Source organism: Delphinus delphis, chromosome 4 (genome assembly GCF_949987515.2).
Source record: "Delphinus delphis chromosome 4, mDelDel1.2, whole genome shotgun sequence".
Taxonomy (NCBI): Eukaryota; Metazoa; Chordata; class Mammalia; order Artiodactyla; family Delphinidae; genus Delphinus; species Delphinus delphis.
Genome location: NC_082686.1, coordinates 142608770 through 142635726, shown reverse-complemented (window position 1 = coordinate 142635726; position 26957 = coordinate 142608770). Strand labels below are relative to the sequence as shown.

At 35.8% G+C, this 26957-nt stretch overlaps 1 protein-coding gene across 3 annotated transcripts in view; it reads left to right on the top strand.

Moving 5' to 3' along the window:
* The window catches only part of TOP2B (DNA topoisomerase II beta), a 66826-nt gene that overhangs the window by 28247 nt on the left and 11622 nt on the right, over positions 1-26957 (top strand). For all 3 annotated transcript variants that reach the window (XM_060011564.1, XM_060011563.1, XM_060011562.1), the window contains exons 5-28: positions 472-617; positions 1458-1555; positions 2267-2479; positions 5881-6054; positions 7957-8058; positions 8141-8278; positions 10157-10295; positions 10611-10768; positions 10901-11026; positions 11956-12066; positions 12152-12257; positions 13746-13855; positions 14193-14285; positions 14382-14496; positions 15589-15710; positions 15923-16071; positions 16633-16864; positions 18868-19002; positions 19602-19802; positions 20764-20959; positions 21105-21196; positions 24000-24155; positions 24313-24396; positions 25983-26177. In XM_060011564.1, coding sequence (XP_059867547.1) covers positions 472-617; positions 1458-1555; positions 2267-2479; positions 5881-6054; positions 7957-8058; positions 8141-8278; positions 10157-10295; positions 10611-10768; positions 10901-11026; positions 11956-12066; positions 12152-12257; positions 13746-13855; positions 14193-14285; positions 14382-14496; positions 15589-15710; positions 15923-16071; positions 16633-16864; positions 18868-19002; positions 19602-19802; positions 20764-20959; positions 21105-21196; positions 24000-24155; positions 24313-24396; positions 25983-26177 — 3391 coding nt within the window. The remainder of the gene's footprint in view (positions 1-471; positions 618-1457; positions 1556-2266; positions 2480-5880; positions 6055-7956; positions 8059-8140; positions 8279-10156; positions 10296-10610; positions 10769-10900; positions 11027-11955; positions 12067-12151; positions 12258-13745; positions 13856-14192; positions 14286-14381; positions 14497-15588; positions 15711-15922; positions 16072-16632; positions 16865-18867; positions 19003-19601; positions 19803-20763; positions 20960-21104; positions 21197-23999; positions 24156-24312; positions 24397-25982; positions 26178-26957) is intronic.

The window sequence follows — 26957 nt, the reverse complement described above, 5'->3', positions numbered from 1 at the left end:
TAACATTTAGGCGGAGAATGGAGTACATTTCAGGCTGTTTTTCCCTTTCTGTCTGCCCTGCTCAGCAGTCAGGTAGGAAATAAAAATGGCCGTGGTCACTGGCCCTGCAGAGCCTGGGTTCACAGGTGGCTGACTGGTAGGGTGAAGCAGGAAGATCATGGCTAATATGTATGAAAAGAAAATGAAATTGATAGCTGGCTTGTTATAAAAGCTTCACTGCTTTTACTACTGAGAAGAGTTTCTTTTCCTGAGAAATTTTGCAGTATTACCTGCAGATCTTAATTTGAGTTATGACTCAGGGATAGAAATGTGTGTCCTCAGCAAGCATTTTCTTGGAAGACAAGTGAGTGTCTCCCAATTGGTAATGGCTGGCAAACTCAGGTTTATTCTGGGTTACATTACTTTTGATGTAAATTAATTGATATAGCTTATAACTATTTTAAGCTCTAAACTCTGCTTGTTTATTTACAGTGAATCTAACATCATAAGCATCTGGAATAATGGGAAAGGCATTCCGGTAGTAGAACACAAAGTAGAGAAAGTTTATGTTCCTGCATTAATTTTTGGACAGCTTTTAACATCCAGTAACTATGATGATGATGAGAAAAAAGTAACAGGTAAAGTCTGATTTAGGCTGATCAGAATTTTTATTGAAAAATATTGCCCTCTTACTATTTCTATATAAAATGTTACAGAAAAGGAAATCTGTATAGTTTTATTATGAGAAAATCCTTTTCAGAGTTAATATATAAAAAACTATCATGTTTAATTGTTTCCTTGGTTATAGTCTGATAGAGACTTAACTCTCGTAGTACACTGACTTCTGCTAGAACTCCTGGAGCTCTAACCTGGCTAACGGTTTGGGTTTTGAATTAGAGTCCTGATGAAAATAAGATGTGTATGATTCCTGTTTATGTGAATTTGTTTTTACATAAGCACCATGTCTTTTGGTATCAATTAAATTGCTTTTAAACTGATTTTTTTAAGAGAGTCAAGATTGAAAGCCTAGACCCTACGAATAGAGTTGAAAGTGCTTTGACCAAAACCAGATGTTTTTCTACTTATTTACATTTCCTAAGTAGATTGATAATTTTTTTTCAAAACCAAGGCTCTAGGAAGTTATATAGATTAAACTTTTGTTTTAGAGAAGTAACTTTGATAGAAAGCTCAGATTTCATACATAGACTTACTGAATTATAGGAGATAAAAAGCTTAATGTTTTTGAAGTTGTGATGAAGATAATCTACAAAATGCATATTTTAATTTTACTATATGTGCTAAACCTTAATTTTATTTTTCTTTAAATGAAAAATCTAAATATACTTTGCATTATCATCAATTGATTATTTCAATAAGTGGAAACTGTTTTGCAACAGACCTGCTGTATGGTAGGTGAGTTAACAAAGTTTCTTTAAAGTCATTGTCATTAAACCTTTCACATTTAATTGTTTTTACAGGTGGTCGCAATGGTTATGGTGCAAAACTTTGTAATATTTTCAGTACAAAGTTTACAGTAGAAACTGCTTGCAAAGAATACAAACATAGTTTTAAGCAGGTATGATAGAAATGTGCCTAATGTTTTTTTTTTTAAATAATCATGTTTGTTGCTTTGCCAAGATAATAGACCTTAGGTAAATTGCAGTGATACCCATATAACTTGTTTTTAAAGCATTAAGCAAGTAATCAGAGTAAAAAGACTTCAGAATGCCTGGGATATTTTACATAAACCTATCTTTCTCCTATTCCTTTAAAACAAACGCTTTACTTAACAGACTTTTCCTTTAACCTATTTAAGCAATAGGGAAAATATCCTGACCCTCACAGGCAGATTGAAATACATCTGCTTAGCATGTTTGAAAAATTCCTTGTTGATTTGTCAAATTTACATTTCAAAATTTTATATTTCACTTTTGTAGACCTTTGAAAATAGTTTGAAATTTTACATAGGCTAAAATAATTTTGTCAGGAAAAGCATCATATCTTTTTATTTTTGTAAAATTCTGTATGGTCATGTTGAAGAATTTGAAAGATGTTTTAACTAACAATGTATAAAGTTGTGCAGTTTATTTTGCTTATTTTCAGCATGAGGTTATAATAGTATTTAAAATTTTCTCATTTATAATATCAGTTTCAAGAATTTGGTTTGCTGTGAAGCTGGAAAACGGATATAGTTATGGTAAATGAGTGTTATCTCATTAGCTGAGTCTTTATGTATTATCAAATATAGAAGCATTATAGAAACATTTGAATATTTTTTCTTTTACAGACATGGATGAATAATATGATGAAGACTTCTGAAGCCAAAATTAAACATTTTGATGGTGAAGATTACACATGCATAACATTCCAACCAGATCTGTCCAAGTTTAAGATGGAGAAACTTGACAAGGACATTGTGGCTCTCATGACCAGAAGAGCTTACGATTTGGCTGGTTCGTGCAAAGGAGTCAAGGTTATGTTTAATGGAAAGAAATTGCCTGTAAGTGTCTTCTAAAATAGTTAATGCTTTGTTAATTCGTAGACAGCTTATAGTTAGATCTTGCTTTTCAAATCTAATCTGTTAATCTCTTTTGACCAGTGTGTTTAGATGATTCACATTTAAAGTGATTATTGATACATTTGGATTAAAATTTACCATCTTGCTATTTATTCATTGTATTTGTTTGTTTCTTATTTCCCTGTATCCTGCCTTCTCTGGTTTTAATTGAGCTTTTTTTTTTTTTTACGATTCCATTTTATCTCCTCTATTTACTTGTTATTATACCTGTTTTTAAAATGTTTTTAGTGGTTGCCCTAGGGTTTATAATACACAGTTGTGAATGGTTTGAGTCCACCTTCAAATAATTTATCACTTCATGTGTAGTGAAAGGACTTTACTTTTTCATGGAAAGGCATTTTATTTTAAATATAGAAGTGTGTACATGTCAATCCCAAACTCCCTGACTATCCCTCCCTCCACCTTTCCCCCGCTGGTAACCACAAGTTTGTTCTCTAAGTCTGTGAGTCTGTTTCTGTTTTGTAAATATGTTCGTTTGTATCATCTTTTTAGATTCCACATATAAGTGATATCATATGATATTTGTCTTTCTCTGTCTGACTTCACTTTTATGATAATCTCTAGGGCCATCCACTTTGCTGCAAATGGCATTATTTCATTATGGCTGAGTAGTATTCTATTGTATACATGTACCACATCTTCTTTATCCATTCACCTGTCGATGGACTTGTTTCCATGTCTTGCTGTTGTGAATAGTGCTGCTGTGAACATAGGGGTGTGTGTATCCCATGTGTAGTGGAGGGACTTTATAACAGTACATCATACATTTCACTTTTACATGTGCTATAAACAACAGAAGAAGAAAGAGAATGAGGTGGAAGAAATATTTGAAGAAATGATGGCAGAAATGTTTCCACAACTAGTGATGTTGTTAATGCTTTAAGCAATCAGTTATCTTTTAGAGTAATTAAAAATACAATAAAGATTATATTTTACCTTCATTTATTCCATTTCCAATGCTGTTAATTTCTTCGTGTAGATCTAAGTTTTTGATCTTAATCATATTCCTTCTGCCTGGAGATTTTCCTTTAATATTTATTTTCTGTAGAATAGGTATGCTGGCAATAGATTCCCTCAGTTTATGTTTGTCTGAGAGAGTCTTTCTTTTCCCTCACTCCAAAGGATACAAAGTTTCACTGAATGTAGAATTATGGGTTGATAGTTTAATTTTTTCGATACTTTAAAAATGTCACTCCGTTGTCTTCTTGCTTGCATGGTTTCTACTGTAGTTCATATCTTTCTTCCTCGGTAAAGTGTTTGTTTTTCCTCCGGCTGCCTTGAAGATTTTCTGTTTGTCTTTGGTTTTTGAGTATGCTATGCTTAGGTATATATATGGTTTTTTGTGTTGGTTGGTTGGTTTTTTTGGTGGTGTTTTTTGGTTTTCTTGGTACATAGTCTCTCTGGTGTTTTCTGAGCTTCTTGGATCTATTGTTTGGAGTCTGTCACTAATTTTGGAAAATTTTTGGCTGTTACTTCTTCAAATATTTCTTACATGCTTTTCTTTCTTTTCCTTTTGGTGTTCCAATTATGCATATATTGTAGGGTCCCAAGCTCTTGGACGTTTTGCTCTGCTTTATTCACTCTCTTCTCTTTGTGTTTTAGTTTAATTTCTATTGCTCTATTTTCAAGTTCATTGATCTCTTTCCTCTACTGTTTCAAGTCTTTTGCTGAGCCTGCCAAAGGCATTCTTCTTGTCTTCTGCTGTGTTTGATTTCTAGGATTTCCAACTGATTCATTCTTAAAGCTTCTGTCTCTGCTGAAGTTACATATTGTCTGCCTTTTCCACTAGAGATTAACAGATTAGCCATAGTTATTTTAAATGTCTTATCTGATAGTTAAAACATCCGTGACACATCTAAGTCTGGTTCTGATGATTGCTTTGTCTTTTCAGACTGTGTTTTTTTCTTGCCTTTTGGCATGCCTTGTAAGATTCTGCTGAAAATCAGCAATGTTGTATAGGGTAATAGATACGGAGTACCTAGGCGTTAGTGTGAGGGTTTATGTTAATCTGGACAGAGATTGGGCCGTATTTGCAGTCTGTTGTTGCTATGGGCACCAGATACTTTAGATTGTTTTTTGTCCCTTCTTTTCGCTTTGGGCCTTCCCTTGGAGCTGCCCCTCAAGGAGGGTCTGTCTCGTGTTGCTCTCCCAGCTGAGAACCACTGTTGTTATCGGAGGCCTGCTAGCCTGGTTGTAGGTTGTGGAGACCCCCACGTCTGACTAAGTCTCCGGCTTCAGAGCACACAGTGAACCCGTGTCTCAGGGGTCTGGCATTCACAAGAGTGTCTGCCCCTCTGTTGGAGGTGGGGATTGTCCTTTTGTCCTCTGTTCTCTTGCCCTAGTTGCAGCAGGTAACCGCCAGTGTTCTCATTCAGTATCCTTTAGGCTCCCTGCCCTGCGGAATAAGCCTTTTAAAAATGTAAACTTAAATGAGATGGGGGTGAGGTGGGGTGGCCCGGGGCAGAATTACTTCATCCCAGCTGCAGTGATACTTCACCACTGCTTTCCAGCCCTGGAGTTGCTAATTGGCTCTATGGCCTTGCCCCCTGTGGATTAAGGGTTTTTTTTGCTGTTGTTGTTGTTTGTTTTTCTTTTTGATAAGGGAGATGGGTCTGGGTGGGATTCCCAGTGGCTGCTCTTCTCCCCCAGCTGGCCCCATGGGGGGAACTTGTTCTAGATTCTCTCTGATCTGCCCTGTGAAAACCTACTCTACGGTTCCTGGAAAAGAGTAGGAACCCTTTGACCACAGCCCTCAAGTTCTTCACACACTCACGCAGGTCCACATGTGTCCTGTAGCAGTTAATCAGAAACTCTGGCTTAAGGCTCCTATGGGCTTATATAACCAAGTAGCTTCTGTCCCAGTTAAGCAAAAGGCTTAGGTTCTGTGTCTCCCTACAGACACCTGTCTGTCTTCAGACTTAGGATGGCCAGCTGTCCTGTGATCCCAAGCTTTTGAAGATACATAAAAAATTTGTCACCTGACCAGCTGTTTTCTTGTAAGGGAGAAGAAAACTTCTTTGTCCTCTACATGTCAACTCAAACTGGAGGTCTACTTGGTCATTTTAAAAATTTAAACTTTTGAAAAATTTTATAATAATTTACCTGTCCAGCGGTCCCTTCATAACCTCTCTTTGTCAAGTACATACGGAAATGAATTCCTTTTTAAAGGGCAGAAATCAAGGAGTAGAATAAGGTTGGGATCTGCAGATTGAGAGGTGTTGTGAATGAGGGGAAATGAGAGTATGAGTACCTGTTGGCATTCACCTAGTTCAGCTGCCAGTAGGAGAGAAATTGTTTCTTGTTTTTGTTTTCCAAATTATTAGGTAAATGGATTTCGCAGTTATGTAGATCTTTATGTGAAAGACAAGTTGGATGAAACTGGAGTGGCCCTAAAAGTTATTCATGAACTTGCAAATGAAAGATGGGATGTTTGTCTCACACTGAGTGAAAAAGGATTCCAGCAAATCAGCTTTGTAAATAGCATTGCAACAACAAAAGTAAGTACACTAATTCTGTTTCCAAGTCAGTGGTAGAACAGTGCTTCATTCAAAACAATAAAATAAACAACAAAAACAAAAAATACCCAAATCTGCTTTTGTGAAATCAAAATTGACTTATGAAAAGAAAAGCTTATTTTCTATGAAATAGCTGTCTTATAGTTTAAACATATAAGTTTATATGATTAAACATATAAGTTTATATAAGTTTATATGATTAGTGTTGATAATTGAATACATTTATATTTTATGACATTTAGAATAATAAATTCCTTATTCTGTGTTCTCTGAGTTTTGAGTGTAAAAGAACAAATAATAGGGGATGAGTCTGTTTTGGTGTCAGATTGTGAAATGTGTTAGCTGCCATTCTGAGGAGTTTGAACCCCTTTCTGTAGGCTTTTAAATTTCCAAATCAAATGAAATTCTTCTCATCTATAAGCATTTATCCATTGACCATAGTAAAATATTAGGCACGACAAGTGTGTATTTTAGAATAAGCTAACGCAGTGATCTGTCACTTTGTCACTCTTGTTCAAGTTTGAACTTATTTTTTTTATTTTCTATTTTTTTTATAATCTAGCATCACTTTCTCCAGTCAACAGAAATCTGTATCAGATATGATTGCATTTTGTTATGTGTAACAGAAACCTAGTATACAGTGGTTTGTAAACATGTAAAGGTTTTATTCTTCCTCGTATGACTGGGGACTGATGGTAGGCAGTGTTAGTCTGGTTCGGTGACTCCAGAGTGTCATCAGGGACCTATGCTCTTCCTGGCTTACTCTTCTGCCACCCTTAGCATTTGGCTTTCGTTCTCATGCTGCACCCTTCCAAATTCTAGGGAGAGGGAATGAGTTTGGGCAAATGCATATGCCAACTAGAGCCTCTCCCCTTTGATCAAGAATGCAATAGTTTTGGGGCTTCCCTGGTGGTGCAGTGGTTGAGAGTCTGCCTGCCAATGCAGGGGACACGGGTTCGTGCCCCGGTCTGGGAGGATCCCACATGCCACAGAGTGGCTGGGCCCCATGAGCCTTGGCCGCCGAGCCTGTGCGTCCGGAGCCTGTGCTCCGCAGCGGGAGTGGCCACAACAGTGAGAGGCCTGCGTACCGCAAAAAAAAAAAAAAAAGAAAGAATGCAATAGTTTTTCTGGAAGCCCCATCCAGTAGACCTCTGCTAGCATCTCTGGCTAGAACTGGGTCAAGTGGCTACCTCTAGCTGCGAGGGAGTCTAGATTGGTGAATATTTTTAATTGGGTATGTTGCCAGTTAAAAACAAACAAATTGGGGTTTGTCAGTAAGGTAAAAGAGAATGGATATTGAATGGACAACTGTCAATGGCTGCCATGGCCCCTAAGTGTCAGTCTTGTGAGTGTTACTGCCACCACCAGGCCAGTGTTTATTCTCACTTCCATGTTTCTTTTTTTTTTTTTTTTTGTGGTATGTGGGCCTCTCACTGTTGTGGCCTCTCCCGTTGCAGAGCACAGGCTCTGAACGCGCAGGCTCAGTAGCCGTGGCTTACGGGCCCAGCCGCTCCGCGGCACGTGGGATCTTCCCGGACTGGGTCACGAATGCGTGTCCCCTGCATCGGCAGGCGGACTCTCAACCACTGCGCCACCAGGGAAGCCCTCCATGTTTCTTTTTATTCGATTGCTTTCACTTTGTATGGAGTCTTATGGAGTTGCTAATTGGCTCTGTGGCCAAAAAGACTTTATTTTTTAAATCCCAACTCTGGCATTCTGAGGCTCATCTTAACTCTTTGGAAAATAGGGTTAATAATACAGTCATACTGAATTCACAAAGTTGTGGTGAAGATTAAACACTCATTCTAGAGAAAAATGAATATGTAACTATTTTGCTACCTTAACTATAGAAGATTTTGGATTCTATTTTTTTTCCGTCTTCAGGGTGGACGGCATGTGGATTATGTAGTAGACCAAGTTGTTGGTAAACTGATTGAAGTAGTTAAGAAAAAGAACAAAGCTGGTGTGTCAGTGAAACCATTTCAAGTAAGTGATGTTTTATATATTCTGTTGAATTATTAAATAATATCAGTTCTGATGTTAACCTTTTTTGATATGTTTTCAACAGGTAAAAAACCATATATGGGTTTTTATTAACTGCCTTATCGAAAATCCAAGTTTTGATTCTCAGACTAAGGAAAACATGACTTTGCAGCCCAAAAGTTTTGGATCCAAATGCCAACTGTCAGAAAAGTTTTTTAAAGCAGTGAGTAAAATCTGTATTATTTTTCAGTGTTTTTTATTTTGTTTTTTTATTGAGAGTTGTTTAAGTAGTTTTCCTGATTTATTCTAAATCATTCTAATTATTTAGATTAGTTTCTTTCTTATATTAATTGTGGGTACAGGCATACTTACACTAAAAACTGGTATGCTTGATTCTGAAAACTTCAGAGGGTAGATAGACACTGTTTCATAAAGCAGTCGATTATTTTGCCAAGCATTAAAGTGGGGACTCATGTAACTAATTGTGTTTTTAGCTTCGCATTGTCCTTTATAAAGACAGATTTGCCTGTAAAAAGTGTACAGGTCCTTATAGGACTCCTGATTTCAACCTTTCTACTTACTTCAAATTCATATACTGATTTTTACCTTTATGTAGTTTTTTAAAAAAAATTTTGGTAACATATGCATAACAAAATTTACCATATTCTATATATTTTAAAATTTCATTTTACTTTGTGCATATTTATTTAGGCTGCCTTAGCTTTTCTGAAACAAGGTGAGAGTATAAATAAATAATAAATCTTCTATTTATAACTGAGCCTTGTGGCTGCTAATAATTTCTCATAGCCTCTTATGTATCAGCAAGATTTGCCTCAGTTCTCTTGTTCACCAGGACCATCAAACATATATTAAATGATCATATCTAAAATGCCATTAAATATGTTTGCCCTGGGAATGTAAAGATGAATAAATTACAGCCTCTCCTCTTTGGAAGTTAATAGTTTTTTGGAGGAGTATCATGTAATTGCAGTAGAACTAATATTTTTATCAAATTCTGGTATTGGAATTTCAAAGGTAGGGTCTTACAAACAAAAAGAAAAGTTGTTTTTTAGGTTTTAGTTAAAGGCCTATAGAATAGTACTGTTGGGTCTAAGCATAATGAATTCTGAATACAGATGACCCAGTGTTAATGATAGCCCAAATTTCTGCCGTCATTAACAGTTGTAATTTGAGTTTAGATTTTACACATTTTCATTTTTGGCAGAGAAAGTTTAGATTTGACAACATAGTTCACTTCTTTTTATATCTGAAACATTCCAGAAAACTGTTTCATACACCTAAAATCATACTACCCAGGTTGATGAAAAATAAATAACTCCAACTTTGTTTGGAGGCGCTTTACTTTTTCTTGTGGGGAGGTTGGGGGGAGGTTTGACATCTTGTCACACATTAATTCACTGCAGAATGACACATATGTAATGTTGAAATCCTTAGTACCAAACTTTTAAAAAATAAGGACTATTCATAAGGTTTTTTTGGTTTTGTTTTTGTTTTTTTGGCCACTTCATGAGGCACGCGGGATCTTAGTTCCCCGACCAGGGATTGAACCCGTGCCCCGTGCAGTGGAAGCACAGAGTCCCAACCACTGGACCACCAGGGAATTTCCCATAAGATCTTGAGTTTATTCTAATATTCCCTTCATGTTAATATTTCTTTGTCATAGGGAATTCAAGATTCACATTTTTGTGTTGAGGGACATCAAAAATGTCAGTGTCTAAAATTTCCCAGGTAGTAAATTCAAAGGTGGATCAGCTTTTACTGTGTTAATTTTCACAAAACTAACTTGTAACAAAAGCTATGTGTATTTCTTATGGAGTTTATTGTAATAGAATCTTTTTCATATGAAGTAAGGTCGACCTTTTTTTCATGTGTTTACATTTCAGTACAATAGGTCATTGTGAATAGCTGCCTGAGTTGTTTTTACTGTAGTTAGAATAATATTTACCAGCATATATCACAATTATTATCATCACTACTATTGTTTTGCCTTATAACTGCACAGATTCCAAGTATTACACTAATTTTAGCTAAGTGTATAAACTTCTGGCTTGCTTGTATATTATTACTCTTTGACTTTTAGGCCTCTAACTGTGGCATTGTGGAAAGTATCCTGAACTGGGTGAAATTTAAGGCTCAGACGCAGCTGAACAAGAAGTGTTCATCAGTAAAGTACAGTAAAATCAAAGGTATTCCCAAACTGGACGATGCTAATGATGCTGGTAAGGTTCAGATTTTTTTTTTAGATTTTAAGTCTGTGTTTATTCAGTTAGAGACTGTTTTAACTTTCCACATATAGAGTATAGGGTTCTAAGTTCAGAGTATGGTTTTACTTCACTAAAATTGCCATATGTACCACAGATTACTAATTTTCGGGGGGCCGGAGTTCCATAAAATGCACTTAATTTTTAAGTTACCCTGAGCATGGTGTAAGATGCTCTTACAGCGCTCCGTGGTCACTGCGATCATCAGTCTCTCGGCTCCGCGCTGAAATGGGCGGACTCGAGAACTTTGGAATGTGTGTCCTCTGCCCCCAGGTGGCAGGCACTCCCTGGAGTGCACGCTGATACTGACGGAAGGGGACTCTGCTAAGTCGCTGGCCGTGTCCGGACTGGGCGTGATTGGGAGGGACAGGTACGGGGTCTTCCCCCTCAGGGGCAAGATCCTCAACGTGCGGGAGGCCTCTCACAAGCAGGTGCGTATCTGCGCCCGTGCCCGCGGCACTTGAGTGCCTCGCTAGCACTGTGAACTTTATGCGTCCCTGCGACTCACCTTTGGTCTCTGGAGACACTCTAAAACACTTTCCATCCTTTTCATGTTTGCACAGATCATGGAGAATGCAGAAATAAACAATATCATTAAGATAGTTGGTCTACAATACAAGAAAAGTTATGATGATGCAGAATCGCTGAAAACCTTACGCTATGGGAAGATTATGATTATGACTGATCAGGTTAGTTTAAAAGTTGCCACATATTAAAACATACCTTTTTCAGAATGTCCTTTTGATATTTGTTTCATGAAATTTGTCCCAAGATGGTAGACGCGGAAGTGATTGTGTTTACATCCGGGGGAAGATACTGTTTAATGGCACAGTTTGTGTGAAGCACATTCTACATTATCTAATTTATGGTAACCACCTCTTTGGTTAGGTATTTTAAAAATATTTTTAAATGCAACAAGTATGGGAAGAGTAGAACACACTGTAGTATTATGGGGTTGAAGCCCACCTATCTATAAGCAGGAAGGAAATGGTGAAATTTACAAGAAAGATTAATCAATAGGATAATGGCTAATATTTGTATATGATGGCATAATTTGGCATGCACAAAAAAAGTGGAGGACCTGAATAGTGAAATGGTAGTAATTAGGAAAGAAGTAGAAAATTGAAAAGGAAGAATTCCACATGCATCCAACTGCTTGTCTCTTACATCCTCTAATTGAAAGGATTTTGAGAGAAAATATTCAATGAGCAGCTGCTGTATAGTTTTAAGCAGAAATTTATCAGTTTTTATGTTAAGAGAAGACTTGTGAATACCTGTACTCCATGGATTTCTCCTTCCAGTGAAGTAGCATTATAACCCTGTTTCATTAATTTCCATCTTTAAATCATTCTTTTAGTGAAATCTGGGCAAACTATTAAAAAAATGGTAGCATATTTAATGACAGAAAGATTTAGTCTGTCACTTTGCTATATTCTTTATTTGAATTTTAAGAAAAAAATTCTTTACGGTGATCATCCAAAGAATGTTTTGTAAAGCACAGTTGTAAAATTTGAATGGAATTTTGCCTCATTGCTGCATTCATACATCTAAAAATTTGGTTTTGTAAGTAATTATATTTCATAAGTTATTATAGCACTCTTTACTAACATTTATTTAGGATCAAGATGGTTCTCACATAAAAGGCCTGCTTATTAATTTCATCCATCACAATTGGCCATCACTTTTGAAGCATGGTTTTCTTGAAGAGTTCATTACTCCTATCGTAAAGGTACTATTTACATTAATATACTTTTATACTGTTGTCTTAAACAGTAGCAGAAAATCTAATTTTTTTTTTTAATTATTCATTTAAGGCTAGCAAAAATAAGCAGGAACTTTCCTTCTATAGTATTCCTGAATTTGATGAGTGGAAAAAACATATAGAAAACCAGAAAGCCTGGAAAATAAAATACTACAAAGGTTTGTATTCTAAAACACTTAAATTTTGTGAAGTTACTACTGACGTAAATTTATTTTTATGAGAGCATTGTAAAATATTTTGAGAGTTTGTCTCTTTTAGCTTTTAGAAACAGCTATGGCTGATTTTTAAAGAATTGTTAGGGGGCTTCCCGGGTGGCGCAGTGGTTGAGAGTCTGCCTGCCAATGCAGGGGACACGGGTTCGTGCCCCAGTCCGGGAAGATCCCACATGCTGCGGAGCGGCTGGGCCCGTGAGCCATGGCCACTGAGCCTGCGCGTCTGGAGCCTGTGCTCTGCAACGGGAGAGGCCACAACAGTGAGAGGCCCACGTACTGCAAAAAAAAAAAATTGTTAGGGAAAATTTTATGTAAGTAGAGAGAGTGGTATAATGGGCTTCCCCGTGTTCTTAAACAGTCACCATTCTGCAGCCAATCTTGTTTCATCTGAACTCTTGTCATTGCCACCCCATTAGTTTGAAATAACTTCCAGGCATTAATTATATCTATACTACTTTAGTATGTATCTCTAAGAGAATTTTTTTTATTGTCCATAATACCATTATCATACCTTTCTTTAATAACCTTAAATATTCAATCCAGGTTAAAATTCTCCTGATTGTATTAAAATGTTCATTTTTATAGTTTTTATTTTTTTATTTTTTTTGAATCAGGATCCAAACAAGGCCCACACATTGGTTTTGGTTGATAAGTCTATTTAATCTTAATACATTACTTCTCTTTTCATATTTTTTTCTTGTAATTTATTTGTTCAAAAAGTTGGATTGTTTGTCCTGTGTAATTTCCCATATTCTGGATATTGCTCATTATCCCCATATATATATTTTTTCTTGTGGAGAGAACATTTTAAGATCTTCTCTCTTAGCAATTTTCTTTAATTAATTAATTAATTTGGTTGCACTGGGTCTTAGTTATGGCATGTGGGCTCCTTAGTTGCGACTCGCGGGCTCCTTGGTTGCGACTCGTGGGCTCCTTAGTTGTGGCTTGCCGGCTCCTTAGTTGTGGCATGTGGGCTCCTTAGTTGCAGCAGGTGGGCTCTTTAGTTGTGGCTCATGGGCTTCTTAGTTGCGGCATGTGAACTCTTAGTTGCAGCATGCATATGGGATCTAGCTCCCTGACCAGGGATGGAACCTGGGCCCCCTGCAATGGGAGCGCGGAGTCTTATCCACTGTGCCACCAGGGAGGTCCCTCTCTTAGCAATTTTCAAGTATACAATATAGTATTATTGACTGTAGGCATTATGCTGTACATTAGATTCCCCAGAACTTACTCATCTTAAACTGAAAGTCTGTACCCTTTGACTGACATCTCCCCATTTCCCTCTCCCCCCAGCCCCTGGCAACCACTGTTTTACGCTCTGTTACTATGAGTTTGACGTAGATTTTTTTTTTTTTAGATTCCACATATAAGTGAGATCATACAGTATTTGTCTGTCTCTGGCTTGTTTCCACTTTTATTTTTAAAATTGTGCAGGGTTGGGTACCAGTACAGCTAAGGAAGCCAAGGAATATTTTGCTGATATGGAAAGGCACCGCATCTTATTTAGATATGCTGGTCCTGAAGATGATGCTGCCATTACCTTGGTAACAAAGTTCATTTAAAAAAATCTCTCCTAATATCCATTCCCTCTTTCTGCCATACTTTTCTTCCAATCTTGGTTTTCTGTGATAAGTCTCTTTAGAATTCTAAGCCCAACCTAGTTAATCTTGGTGTCATTCCCCATCACCGCAGATTATGCCCTGCTTTCATAGTTCTTTAATTCAGACACCACTGTTGAAGTGTATTTTTGATAAAAGCATATTGGAAAAAAAGTTAATTTCCCAGAAATTAATAATTAGTTATTTGCCTTTATAAATTTTAATTTTATAATGAAATTCTTTTTATTTTTAATGTATGAAATTGTTACCTGGAATCTTTCAGGCATTCAGTAAGAAGAAGATCGATGACAGAAAAGAATGGTTAACAAATTTTATGGAAGATCGGAGACAGCGTAGGTTACATGGCTTACCAGAGGTTAGTCATAAAGAGTGGTGATCTGGGGAAGAAAGAGAAAAAGGTTAAAATTCATGCAGTAATCATGACATAATTGCTATATAACTTTTCTCTTAGCAATTTTTATATGGTACAGCAACAAAGCATTTGACTTACAATGATTTCATCAACAAGGAATTGATTCTCTTCTCAAACTCAGACAATGAAAGGTCTATACCATCTCTTGTTGATGGTAAGTAGCTTTTGTTTAACAATCTTTCATTTTTGTATGTCATTGAGTATATTTTAATTTCATGTACTTTAACCCATCCTTATAATAAATTTAAAAATTCTGAAGTTGCTCTCAAGATGTTTAGTAGTTCTGAAATTTTATATTGTTTATTTGAATCTTTCAAACCCTTTTTGAACTTTTTAAGAAAATTAACTTGCAGAATTTTAAAGCTTTTGCTCCAAGTTGTTGGAGACTTTTTAAAATAAAAAGTAAAATGTGATTTTGATAAGTTCTGAAGTATTTATTGGAGACTGAATTTTAAAAACACCTTTACTCCTCAATACCCAAAACCTAATGCTTTTAACTTATTTAACTTGACAGAAAAGTTAAACTGCTACCTAGTACTTAGAGCAGATTTTAGTCTTCTATCTAGAGCATTTTGATTTTTATAACTTTTAGCAAATTAGTTGATCTTCATGTTCCTTGGTATTTCAGCTAGTAACAGACGGTTCTACTAATCCATGTAGTTCTAGCTTTAAGTTACATCTGTTCTCTGATGTCTTCCCTAATAATTGCCGTCTAAATTGGTCTCAGATGCCTATAAACGTCTATGCCGATAATTGTATGCCTCTTATTTTATTTGTGTTAATTTTCCTCCTCAATTAGATTGTAAAATTCTCAAGGAAAGTGGCCATATTTTATAATCCTTTTGCTTCTGCCTTGCTCTGGGCCCACGTTGATGATGATGGATAGCTAGCATATACTGAAAAGTTTATTACTGTGCTCATTGGCCTAGAGCAAGAAGAATGCTCACATGAGTGTTTGGGAACTCCTATGAAAGGAATTTGGTGCCACTGAGCAGTTTTTTAAGACCGGAGGGTGTCTTTCTATTGGTTCTTCACTTTGGAATAGATTGAGATGGTATAAAATGTGTTAGTATGTACTCATTTTGTTACAGAATCTCAAGTAAACAATTTTACTTATTTTTCGGAAGCAAACTATATCTTTGCTTTTTTTCTCTTGAATATGTAAAACATTGTTGTCACTAAAAGAAACATTACAACTATATCCTGAGCAATATTTTTAAAAGAGGGTTGTTGTTTTTAAAAATAGGCTTTAAACCAGGCCAACGAAAAGTTTTATTTACCTGTTTCAAGAGGAATGATAAACGCGAAGTAAAAGTTGCACAGTTGGCTGGATCTGTTGCCGAGATGTCTGCTTATCATCATGGAGAAGTAAGCATGGAGATTGGAATTAATTGAGAACTATACTTATGGTCATGAAGGAGGATAGTAGAAGGATAATTCAGCATAATAAAGTGTTTTTTCTTTTATAAGTTCTTTGGAAATGTAAAAAAGTTGAGAGTTTGGGTTTTAATAAAAATTAGGAAATCCATTTAGAAAATCTGGAATGTGAATTTTGTATTCTGTCTGTTTCTGTTCTGCAGCAAGCACTGATGATGACTATTGTGAACTTGGCTCAGAACTTTGTGGGGAGTAACAACATTAACTTGCTTCAGCCCATCGGTCAGTTTGGAACTCGGCTTCACGGGGGCAAAGATGCTGCAAGTCCTCGTTACATTTTCACGATGTTAAGGTAATCATTTGCTGATATAATGGTATAAAGCTGTATTTGAAGTTTACTGGAACTAACTAAATGTGTGATAGAATTATAACTACGGAGAGAGGTGATTGGGTATTGAGGGTGAATGTTCCAAATTATTTGATCACATATAGAATGAAATTTGTTGATCTCAGTTTTTATGAATTATTGGTGGAACCAGTCCTAATGAACGTAAGGATTTTTTCTGATCCAACTTTACTTTTTAGGCTGAAGATGGGTTTTGTGGTTTAGTCAGAATAAGAGGAAATCCTTAAAAGGTTATTTATCAATACTAAGAATTTAGGAAGGTAAATCAGTAAATAACAAGTAAAACAAGACTGTTTTATTCTGGCTTTGTGCCTGAGAGAAATATATTTGTTAATAAGGTTAGGTAAATTTTATTGTTAAATTTAAATTAAGCACATGTAACCAAAATTCTTAACAAATGCATTCTTTTTAAAAGATTTTTTGAAATGTAAAGTCTTTAATTATGTATGAAGTTTTATTTTCTAAAACCATGATATTGCTCCATGTCTTTCTTTTTCCTTTTATTAGCTCTTTGGCAAGACTGCTTTTCCCTGCTGTGGACGACAACCTGCTTAAATTCCTTTATGATGATAATCAACGCGTAGAGCCCGAGTGGTATATTCCCATAATCCCCATGGTTTTAATAAATGGTGCTGAGGGTATCGGCACAGGATGGGCTTGTAAACTACCCAACTATGATGCTAGGGAGATTGTGAACAACGTCAGACGGATGCTGGAAGGCTTGGATCCTCATCCCATGGTGATTACGTAGAACTTATTGCTTATGTTGTTTTAACAAATGATAATTTGTGAACGACAAAGGCCAGTCATTTTAGAAAAGTAATGGAATCATTTTCATTTTAGAACGTATTGTAGACAGTAAGGACCCTATTAGTGTGTAACTTGTTGTGTGCTTACTGTAAAAGGTATAGAATTTGGGGGACTTCCCTGGTGGCACAGTGGTTAAGAATCCTCCTGCCAATGCAGGGGACACGGGTTTGAGCCCTGGTCTGGGAAGATCCCACATGCCACGGAGCAGCTAAGCCTGTGCACCACAACTACTGAGCCTGAGCTCTAGAGCCCACGAGCCACAGCTACTGAGGCCCGTGTGCCTAGAGCCCGTGCTCCGCAACAAGAGAAGCCACCGCGATGAGAAGACCATGCACCGCAACGAAGAGTAGCCCCGCTCACTGCAACTAGAGAAAGCCTGCACGCAGCAACGAAGACCCAACGCAGCAAGCAATAAATAAATAAGGAAGGAAGGAAGAAAGAGAAAAAAAAAGATAGAATTTGGAAAAAGCCTGGATATAAGGTTTATGGGAGAAACTGTTTATTAAAAATTTTAAGTACCCTGTAGTTCAGGCTTTCAAATATCTAACTTATATAGAGAATAACGTTTTTATGACAAAGTTATATGCAACTTTGTTATTGTTCTTAAACTACTAAGTCATATTAGAGTCATTAAGGATGCTTAAAGACACCTTGTATATATTTTAATAATCCCCATATTTTTCATTTTTGCCCTTACATCATTCATCATGTTCAGTTCTTCCCCCAAACTCCCTCCAAGAAAAACCCTCAAAAAAGTGTCTTACACTCTTCTACGTGATTTAAAATCATCTAGAGGTTTCCCTTTATCATGATACACTTAAATAGAATAATATTTGTATTACAAAAATGATAGTGCTCATTGTAGAAAATATAAATAAGCAAAGAGGAAAAAATACTCCCTGTATATAGAAACAAACTGTTAATATTTTTAAGTATTTCTCTCCAAGTTTGATTTCATATTTGTATTTTAAAAGAAAATTAGATTATGGGGATGATTTAACATCCTTTTTCTCCTAAATACTTTAAAGTACTTTAAAATATTTCTAACAGAAGTATCAAATTACTTTTAATGATTATAGCATTTTATTTTATTTCAGATACATTTAGAGTATTTATTGTCTCAGTGTATTTGATCAATACTTGTTTCATATATATATATATATATATCTATATATATATATCTTCTATATATGATACTGTGCTAGGTGGTAAGGTAAAGAACCATGATCTCTGTCTTCAAAAAGTTAATCTGTTGTCAAGATGAGACCTCTGGGCATGAAGTTTGCCGTGACAGAAGATATTAATAGTTGCTCAGTGAGCAGAAGTGTCCTATGCTGTACGCCTGATTTCTTAGTGATGATAGCACATAGGAATTTTAGAAGAGGGAGAGATCACTTGTCATTAGGCTGTGAAGGCTAAGTAAGATTTGTATAGATGCATGGGGTGTGGAGAGCTGAACAACCATCAGGCCTGGTGGATAGAGCAAGTGAAAGTGAGAATATCCAAAATATTCAAGAGAAACGTGGAAAAAGAGTAGTGATCTGGAAGGCACATCACTGGAGAAAGCGAGAAGGTTAGCTTGGCTTGTAACCTAATGTCTGAGGAGTTTGGATGTGAAGGATCTTTAATCTAGGGGAGAAGGAAGGATGGAGGGGTAATCTGGAAAAAAAAAGGCGATATTCTTGGAAGACCAGGAAAGGTGGTGCTGAGGTTTTGAGATTTGGGGGGCTGTTGAATATATTAACAGAAGCTGTGAATTCAAGATTGAGTGATTATTTATTTGGAGAGGGCCTATTGCCGACGAGAGGAATTTAGTTTCAGTTGTGTGAACCTGTCGGTAGCAATAGGTCATCGACTAAGGGGCATTCAGAGGTGGCACTGGCACTCAAGTGAGAAGTCGGGGCCTTTAGGTATTTTTATTTTTCTCTACAGCTTCCAAACTACAAAAACTTTAAAGGAACAATCCAAGAACTTGGTCAAAACCAATATGCAGTCAGTGGTGAAATATTTGTGGTGGATAGAAACACAGTGGAGATTACAGAGCTTCCCGTTAGAACTTGGACACAGGTTGGTATAAGACGTGAGCTACCTGTGAGCTGTGTGTGGCAGTTGTGTTAGGCAGTCCTTTCTGGTGAGAATATGATTGTTTGCCCTGTGTCTGTAGTGTTTAAACATTCATGTATGTACTTTTGACACATTCATTGGAATATTCCAATGGTAATTTAAAAGTTATCTAAATGTAGAATGACTTAGCTAGCTTTTAAAAAGACTATTATCTTTGTTTATGTTGCAATGACTAGAATAGTACATAACAAATAGTGTTTTGAACCCTTATAAATATGGTCAATAAACTCATGTCATTCAGTATTGGATCTAAAAGTACGTGCGTCACCTGGTCAGTGCTAGTTGATGCCTTCTGCTTTGTACTCTCAGCCTCTTGTTGCCTTTTGAGTATGAGCTAGATCAGAACCAGTACCTTGTATATTGTCTTTCTCCATTGAGATCCCCATGTATTGTCAACTATAGTGACTGGGCAGGAGATGATAGAGATGAGGTTTCCCCTTTTTCCCCACTGGAATCGAGAAGTTTTAAAGATTACATGACTTGTAGAATAAGAACATGAATGTGTGTCATGAAAGAATTACTTATTTTTAAATCTTTTATAGGTATACAAAGAACAGGTTTTAGAACCTATGCTAAATGGAACAGATAAAACACCAGCATTAATTTCTGATTATAAAGAATACCATACTGATACAACTGTGAAATTTGTGGTGAAAATGACTGAAGAGAAACTAGCACAAGCAGAAGCTGCTGGATTGCACAAAGTTTTTAAACTTCAAACTACTCTTACTTGTAATTCCATGGTAATTGACTAGATTTACTATGAATGTAACCTTGCATTCTGTAAGTTGGATTTTTGTAATTGGCTTCATGATGGGAGTAGCTATAGTAAGTCTGAATGCGTTTCCCCCTGTATGTTTGCTAAAGAATCTAGAGGTACGTTCCCTTTCCTCTAATGTTATCCTCTGCTCTTAACCCCAACCCTGCATTTGTGCATCTGGGCTTGAACACACAGGATACACATACCCTCACACACACTGACGGGAAGTTCTGAGAGTGATTGTTGCAGGGTCTCCTTGTGCCTCATGCCTGTCTCTATTAGCATTTTCGTTGTGGAGTTCTTATCTCCTCATGACTCTAATCTGCTTTATTAAACTTTAGATAATTGGGAAGGAGGATAAAAAGTGAACATGTATGATTACCCTGTTCCATTCCAAATTAGCTTTTTAGACTTGAGAAAGAGTAAGAGAAAAAAATCCAGCAATAGCACAGTGACTGAGAAAAAGTGCCATAGAGAAGAAGTAAAATTTCCCTCTAAATTGAAATTTGAGTGAATTATGGCCCATTCATAAAAAACAACGAAGAGAGAGGCAAATGCATGTCCATTGAGTAATGGGAGAGGGAGAACTTTAATATTTAAAAACTTACAGATAGAATATGCTTCTTTTTGGTTTGGAAAAAAATATATTAGGTGGCTTTATAGCCATAGTTTATACAGTTTTAAGTAAGAACCTTTTTTTTTAAGGACCTATTTTTATCTTTCAAAATTATTCCAATTTTAAATATTTTCATAGTTTTGAGAATAGAATTTTATCGGTTTCTTGGAGCCACCAAAGGAATATTTACTTAATAATTTTGTTCTGGATTTTAGGGGTGGTGTGTATTCATATACATGTATTATGGTTATTTTAAATACTGTAGCATACAAGTTAAAAATACCAACACAGATTTATATAATCTTCAAAAACTTTGTGTTTTGTTTAGGTACTCTTTGATCATATGGGATGTCTGAAGAAGTATGAAACTGTGCAAGACATTTTGAAAGAATTCTTTGATTTACGATTAAGCTATTATGGTTTACGTAAGGAGTGGCTTGTAGGAATGCTGGGAGCAGAATCTACAAAGCTTAACAATCAAGCCCGTTTCATTTTAGAGAAGATACAAGGGAAGATTACTATAGGTAAGATGCAACCTTTAAAAATTTGAACATTAGTTAAAATGGAAAAAAAAACTTTATTAATAGAAGACGTTTTTATCAGTAGAATATAAACAAATACAAATTGACTCTCTTTTCTTGATCCTAACTTTATTTTTCCCTCACATAGAGAATAGGTCAAAGAAAGATTTGATTCAAATGTTAGTCCAGAGAGGTTATGAATCTGACCCAGTGAAAGCCTGGAAAGAAGCACAAGAAAAGGTAATCATTTGCAGAACGAGACATTCAGAGAAGCTTTTAAAAGCAACTTCCAAAGCAAACAAAAACCCCAACCCCTAAATTTTGAATTTAGTACTGCTAAAGGTGCTGAGTAGTCTGTTTGGAGACTGAAGTCTTCTGTGTATCCACAAAACAGATAGGGTGCAGGAACTTGCAGTGCACACCCACCGCCAAGCACTTTGCCAGTGTGGCTCAGCCAGGGCCTGGAGAAATGATTCCAGTTGGAGAAGGTCGCTCAGCCTTCTTTCTGAGCCTGCCGTTGAAGGACGGTGGTGGTGGTGGTGGTTTTGTGAGGTGCATGTCACTGTCTGGGAACTACACTGGTAGCACAGAAATCATTTCCCCCTGGGCAGTTTGTGGCCACAATGTGGAATCCACTCACCACTCACTTGATCTGGTTTTGGTGTACGCTGGGGAGACTAGAGACAGAGAATGGTCAATATTTATCAGTATTTATCGAGCACCAAGTACGTGCTCTGACCTATGCTTAGGTCTTTAGCTGGAGATCTTAAACCCTGGAACTTCAGGTTAAAAGTCTGATGTTTTATTAAATTGTCCATTTTAGATCATAGAGTACTAATATTAATTCGGTAAATGGGATATTGAAACGTGAGATTCTTCTCAAGAATTAGCTTCTTGCTGTCGTGGGCAATTTAAAAAAAAAATTGAAAAGGCAGTACAGCATTGTGATTGAGAACACAAATGTACAAAAGGAAGAAAGTTGGAAATGATTAATTTTCAGATACTTAATTATAATTTATATATATGCAATACTGATAAAATTCACATCTTTAAAAAATAGTTATGATTATGTGATGTAATTTGAACTGAAACTTTCCAACATTCATGAGTTCTCAACCATAATGTTTTTCATATTTTTCATCAAACTCCATTGAAATAGTGTTTTCATTTACATTGTTTTTTTTAAAATTTTGAACTGTCAATAGATTGCCATATGTTAGAGTGAGTAAAATTAGAATAAATTACATATTTACCAATTACATGTTAAGAGAATAGGTTTATTCATTGTTTGAGGAAAATTGGGTAGGACAAGTTGGGGGAGTATTCAAAATTAAGATGACTCAAGCATGTTGCATTCCTTCAGTGTGTTTTGTTGCATTCTTAAACCCCAAATTACGGTTTATACACTACTTGCCCTTCTGTATCATTGTTGGTTTAAATTATATCTTAAAAAAAAATTAGCTAGTAAGCTAATGAATTTAATGTTTCGTTTTAAAAAATAAAGGTGTTTAGGGTTTGAGAATGCCCTTCTGGCAGAAGTAGACTTCATGGGTAAAAGCTAGTGCTTGGATTCAATAATTTCATTGTTACCCTCAAAATGTTCCCAGCATCTTGGCCATGTGTTCACTTTGGGGGTTCAAGAAACAAAAGGAACTGCTCTTACAAGAGTGTCCTTGTTGTGTAGAGTTGGAGATGAGAGAATTATAAAGCCGATAATTAGAAGATCAAAAACATAGTAGAATTGTCATTGGAACTTGAAAAGTTTCTTGGTTTTTGTTTTTTTTCCCTGAAAGTATCCTTAGTCATCTTCATGATAACAATGATAGATACACATATTCATGGAGCGCTCATTAACAATACTTGGTGTGTCATCAAAACCTAGAGCAAATAGACTTCTAAAGTGTGGGTCTAAATAGGATTTTATGACACCCTAATAATAATATTTTAATAGTAGTGTAGCAACCTAAAATTCCATAGCAACACACTATTTCATGAAGAAATTTTAAAAACTGTAGACTGTATTACTTTGTCATAAATTATCTAGGTACTTAATAATCTATATCAACAACAGCATTCTTTTTTTGGCTAATGTTACTTAATTGAGTTTATACTTGTGTTTATGTAATGAAGCATCTTGCTTTGCAATTTTTATCTTTATTCCTTTACTTCTAAAATACACCTAACGTTTACTTTGTATATACACATTATTTTACCAAAAATTTTAAATTAAATTGTAAAGATTTTTTTTCTCTCTTTTGATTGCTAGAAGTGAACTTTTGTTTTATGGAGTGTCACGGCTAACTCAGTCATTTTTAATTACTCAGTGCCCTTAAAAATTGAGATGCAATTTTATTTAACAGCTGTTGTTATTTTAAAAATTTTAAAGATGATGTCACCTATAATAACTTCTATAAATTCATTGGACTTTGAAATTTAACATTAGCATAAGGCTTTTTATTGCAACTGCTCCTATGAAAGAAGGCCTTATAGATAAACTTTTAGGATAGCCCTCGTGACTCTGACTCACCAGCTGTTAAATGCTGGAGTGAGCTTCAGCTTAGTCCTTGAATGAATGTTCTTGCTTGAGGGAATCTTTATCAAGAATTCATCCGTAGTGACTGACTACCTTAGCATATTTATTATAACTGTAAAACATTCTTCATAAGTTATATTTATTTTAGGTTTCAGATTGTTCACTCACCAATATAAAGATCTGACAAGATGCATGATAAAACATTAGTTCTGCTCTATTAATTTTAAGATGTGGTGTCTTCTCAAGCAGTTAATTTTTCACGAGATGGATAGAGGCTGAATATACCATTCCTTTTGATGATTTTATTGTGCATTTTTGGAAAATTTAAACTTTTTATAGGAAATATATTTTCATAGATAATCTTGCAGATAATCTAAAATTAACCCACCACCCTGAAGATGTAGCTTTAAGAGTATAGCATTATGGAATTTTAAACTCAGTACTCAATAAAATTCAACATTGATTTGATATTATATAGGACTTTAATATAAAGTTTATTATTTTTTACAGGCAGCAGAAGAGGAAGAAACACAAAACCAGCATGATGATAGTTCCTCTGATTCAGGAACTCCTTCAGGCCCTGATTTTAATTATATTTTAAATATGTCTCTATGGTCTCTTACTAAAGAAAAAGTTGAAGAACTGATTAAACAGAGAGATGCAAAAGTATGAACTTTTGTGGGTTAAATAATTTGAAACTTTAAGTGCTATCCATATCTTTTTCTTTTCCAAAAATAAATAGTTTTATTTAGCCTTCATGTATACATTTGAAAATTATACATTTAAAATTGAATGTTTAAATCGTACTACTTTTTTATTATAGGGGCGAGAGGTCAATGATCTTAAAAGAAAATCTCCTTCAGATCTTTGGAAAGAAGATTTAGCAGCTTTTGTTGAAGAACTGGATGTAGGTTAAGTCTCCATTAAAGTATATTTGGAAAAGTAATGTTTATGAAACAAGAATGAAAATTTTTTAAATTAAATTATCTCAGTGTTTCCTTTAACTCTACAAAAGTTTAATATGTTTATAAGCTGCAAAGGATTAAGCTTCTAGCTCTGTGAAACCATAAAGAAAAGTTATATCTGATGCAGATGAATAAAAGCTATGGAGTTGAAATTTAGAATAAATTAAATTCTAATACTCTCTGCTAGTTAAAATTTCTTAACTGACTTCAAATTAGCTTATCGATTCAATTTTAATGTTTTCCCCCAAAGAGGTAAGAGCAGTATATATGATTGAATATAGGTACTTTGAGTTTTTAAAAGTAGAATGATAGTCTCCTTAGACTTTCAATCGAGAAATTTTAATATTTTTTGTTATAGCTTAGTTTTCTCCAGGTAGAATTCCAATTTTAAAAATAAAAGAAAAATGTAGAGAAAGATGTAAAATATAAACTTTTTCTAAAATTGCCTAATTTGTTTTTAAGCAATTAACTCAAAATCTTAGAATTAAATTCACAGTAGCAGTACGATCACCTGATTTTGAGTAGCACAAGGTAAATTACTATTTATTATTACTCATATGATATTACTTATATTTATTACTTTTTAGTTGTTTCATTGATTTACTGTCCACATGTTCTAATTTTATTTTTATGGCCCAAGTCAGAATTCGAACTCTTAAGAATGAGTGTGGTGTATTAGTTGCCTAATAAAATTTCTGGAATTGTTTAGTCCTATTGTTCTGGGTTCCCTTAATGATCTTTGAAATGCCACAATATAATTATGCCTTGATTTATACTTTTCTTATATTGTTATGTTAGATTTTTTTTAATTGCAGATCCTTTTTTTTTTACTGCTGACTTACACATTTAAAAATTAATATCCGTTAAAAATGAAGCAAACTAAAACAATAGTAAAGAATAGCTTCATATTTGTTAACAGAACTTCCTTTTTGTGTGATTTGCTGGGATTCTGATGATACCAGGTCATCAGAAGTCTTGATCCCATAATACGTTGTAGGATCCTAGAATTGGAAGGGACTATATAGGTCATTTAGTTACTAACCCCTTGTTTTGCAAATGAGAAGCTAGTTAGATAGAACTGGGACTACAGCCCAGGTCTTCTTTTTTTTTTTAATATTTAATTATTTTATTTATTTATTTGGCTGTGTCGGGCCTTAGGTGTGGCACGCGGGCTTCTCTCTAGTTGGGGTGCACGGGCTCCAGAGCACGTGGGCTCAGTAGTTGCAGCACGTGGGCTTAGTTGCCCCATGGCATGTGGGATCTTAGTTTCCTGACCAGGGATCACACCTGTGTCCCCTGCATTGGAAGGTGGATTCTTAACCACTGGACCACCAGGGAAGTCCCCAGCCCAGGTCTTCTGACTTAGAATTATTTGGTTTTTTCTTAGATTAGATCACCTGAAAGGAAAGCTTTGTTCCTTACCGAATGAATAAAGTTAGATTTGACTACTTATGCAGTAGTAACTCTCTTTTCTAATGAGTTGTCTATGCCCCCGCCCTGTTCCCCATCCTTAATCATTACACTCCAGAAAGTGGAAGTGCAAGAACGAGAAGATCTTCTGGCTGGGATGGCTGGAAAAGCAATAAAAGGGAAAGTTGGCAAACCTAAGGTGAAGAAGCTTCAACTGGAAGAGACAATGCCCTCACCTTTCGGGAGAAGAATAGTTCCTGAAATTACTGCCATGAAGGCAGATGCCAGTAAGAAGTTGCTGAAGAAGAAAAAGGTACATGTCTCTTGTTTTAGCTCATTGGTGGACTCTACCTCCATAATGATGTATGTAGGTATTTTAATTTTATTGTGTACTTCAGTCATGCTTTATTTTTTGTTTCTATTATGTTTCACTGTGATTGGAAATCACTTGTTCTCAGAGCCGTTGATCCATACATAGAATGAAGACATATTAGTCAAGGACCCACATGTGTGTAAAGACCTACTCACTTGATTCCATTTCTAAAACGAGAGAGAGAAATACTCTACTCAGCATTCTTTTTTTTTTTTCCGCAGTACGCGGGCCTCTCACTGTTGTGGCCTCTCCCGTTGCGGAGCACAGGCTCCGGACGTGCAGGCTCAGCAGCCATGGCTCACGGGCCCAGCCGCTCTGTGGCATGTGGGATCTTCCTGGACCGGGGCACGAACCTGTGTCCCCTGCATCAGCAGGTGGACTCTCAACCACTGCGCCACCAGGGAAGCCCTACTCAGCATTCTAAATTAAAATCATGAAACAACAACAACAGAAAGTTTATCAACTTTAAAATATAAACTTTAGTTCTATATCATGACTAATTAAGGAAGTCTTATGAAAAGAGTCTGTTTGGCTTTCAAAGTAAGCTTTCAACTTTTACTATTTGTTATTACCTTTAGTTAAAAAGTCATCAAACACAGCATATATCATTGGCATTGATGAGAGTTAGAGGGGATTTAAAAGCGTGAGATCTGCCTACCCTCCAGCAGGATGCGAACAGTTGGCCAGAGGAAGGAAGTGTCGAGAAGGCTGCTCAGAGCC